The sequence below is a fragment of the Penaeus monodon genome, chromosome 10 (assembly GCF_015228065.2).
Source record: "Penaeus monodon isolate SGIC_2016 chromosome 10, NSTDA_Pmon_1, whole genome shotgun sequence".
In the NCBI taxonomy this organism is placed as follows: domain Eukaryota; kingdom Metazoa; phylum Arthropoda; class Malacostraca; order Decapoda; family Penaeidae; genus Penaeus; species Penaeus monodon.
The window spans coordinates 1,531,034-1,532,380 of NC_051395.1; the positions used below are offsets into that span (position 1 = coordinate 1,531,034).

General features: G+C 44.3%; 1 protein-coding gene across 1 annotated transcript; it reads right to left on the reverse strand.

The window, feature by feature from the left end:
• Nucleotides 1–210: 210 nt before the first annotated feature.
• Nucleotides 211–1,347, reverse strand: LOC119577752 (cuticle protein CP575-like). Its single transcript, XM_037925306.1, has 3 exons — nucleotides 1,297–1,347; nucleotides 865–992; nucleotides 211–506 (listed from the first exon to the last, which is right to left on the reverse strand). The coding sequence occupies exons 1-3, from the start codon at nucleotides 1,306–1,308 to the stop codon at nucleotides 347–349; spliced, it is 300 nt and encodes a 99-aa protein (XP_037781234.1). The 5' UTR covers nucleotides 1,309–1,347; the 3' UTR covers nucleotides 211–346.

Sequence of the window (1,347 nt, forward strand, 5' to 3'; positions counted from 1 at the left end):
TTCTTTCTTTCTTTCTTTCTTTCTTTCTTTCTTTCTTTCTTTCTTTCTTTCCTTTTTTTTTTTTTGGGGGGGGGGATTTGACGTTATCCAAAATTATAATAATTAAAAATTGTGTTTATAGTGAATGATTGTTGTGTTAAGTTATCAGATATTAAAAAATAAATTATATGGCTTTGCTGTATCGATATTTCGTGAAATTTACAAAACATGAAACATAATTAATTTAATGATAATAAATATTAAAGGTGATGATATACATTCGGCCTGGTTTTCAAGGGTCAGTTCGCTTCATTTTCGTATTTTCTTGTCTCCTCCGTTCTTCGTCCTCGCTTCTTCCTCCTCCTCTCTATTTGTCGTCGTCGTCCTCGTCACCCTCGAGGTCGGCCTGCTCGCCGTCAGCGCGGACGCCGCCGGCGGAGGGCACGGCGTTGGACTCGAGGACGCGGAAGCCCTTGTCGTCCGCAATGTACTTCACTACGAACTCGATGCCCTCGGGGCTCTCCCACCTGCAGGAGGAACACGCGCCAGGAACTTGTAAGGCAGGATCGAATCGTTTAGATGGATGGGTGGATGGATATATAGATAGATAGACAGACAGGAAGGCAGACACATAGACAGACAGGCAGCAGAAAGACAGATAGACAGACAGGCAGACAGACAGAAAAACAGAAAGACAGGCAGAAAGACAGTACTGAGGGTACTGATTGCATCATTCTTCATTATGATTCTAATATAGACGATCAAGTATAACTGCGTCATTCTTATATTTTTCATTATGATTCCAATACAGACGATCGGACATAACAGCGCCACGCTTATATTCCAAAACACAAGTTTACACAAAAATAACGAGTCTTTTCTCACATGTATTCGCCAGTGACGGCCCTGCCTGGCTCGCCCTCCTGGTCGTGCTCGGCGTCATCGCCCTCGAAGTCAAGGATCTCCTCGGGGCGGGCGGCGGCGAGGGCGGCCAGGCCGAGGAGGACGAGGAGCTGGGGAGGAGGAGGAAAGAATATGTCAAAAAGGTGGACGAGAAAAGGGTAAACCTTACACTTAAGAAGCGGGAAGGGGATTGGAGTGGAGGACTTTGTAGAGGAATCTTTGCGTTATTTTGAGATGTGTAAAGGCTCTTACTTAGAAAGTTATAAGTATCATCTACAAACTTAATATCCAGCAATCTGTATAACAAGATGTAGAATTATCTTTCATACAGGGACAACTTCCATACATCTAACACCTGTATGAAAACAACATTCACCGATGAAGCGGTTTCGGATCACACGCTCACCCACGTACCGTAATCTTCATGTCGACAGAGATTCAGTGGGACTTCCTTCCAGCGTCTCA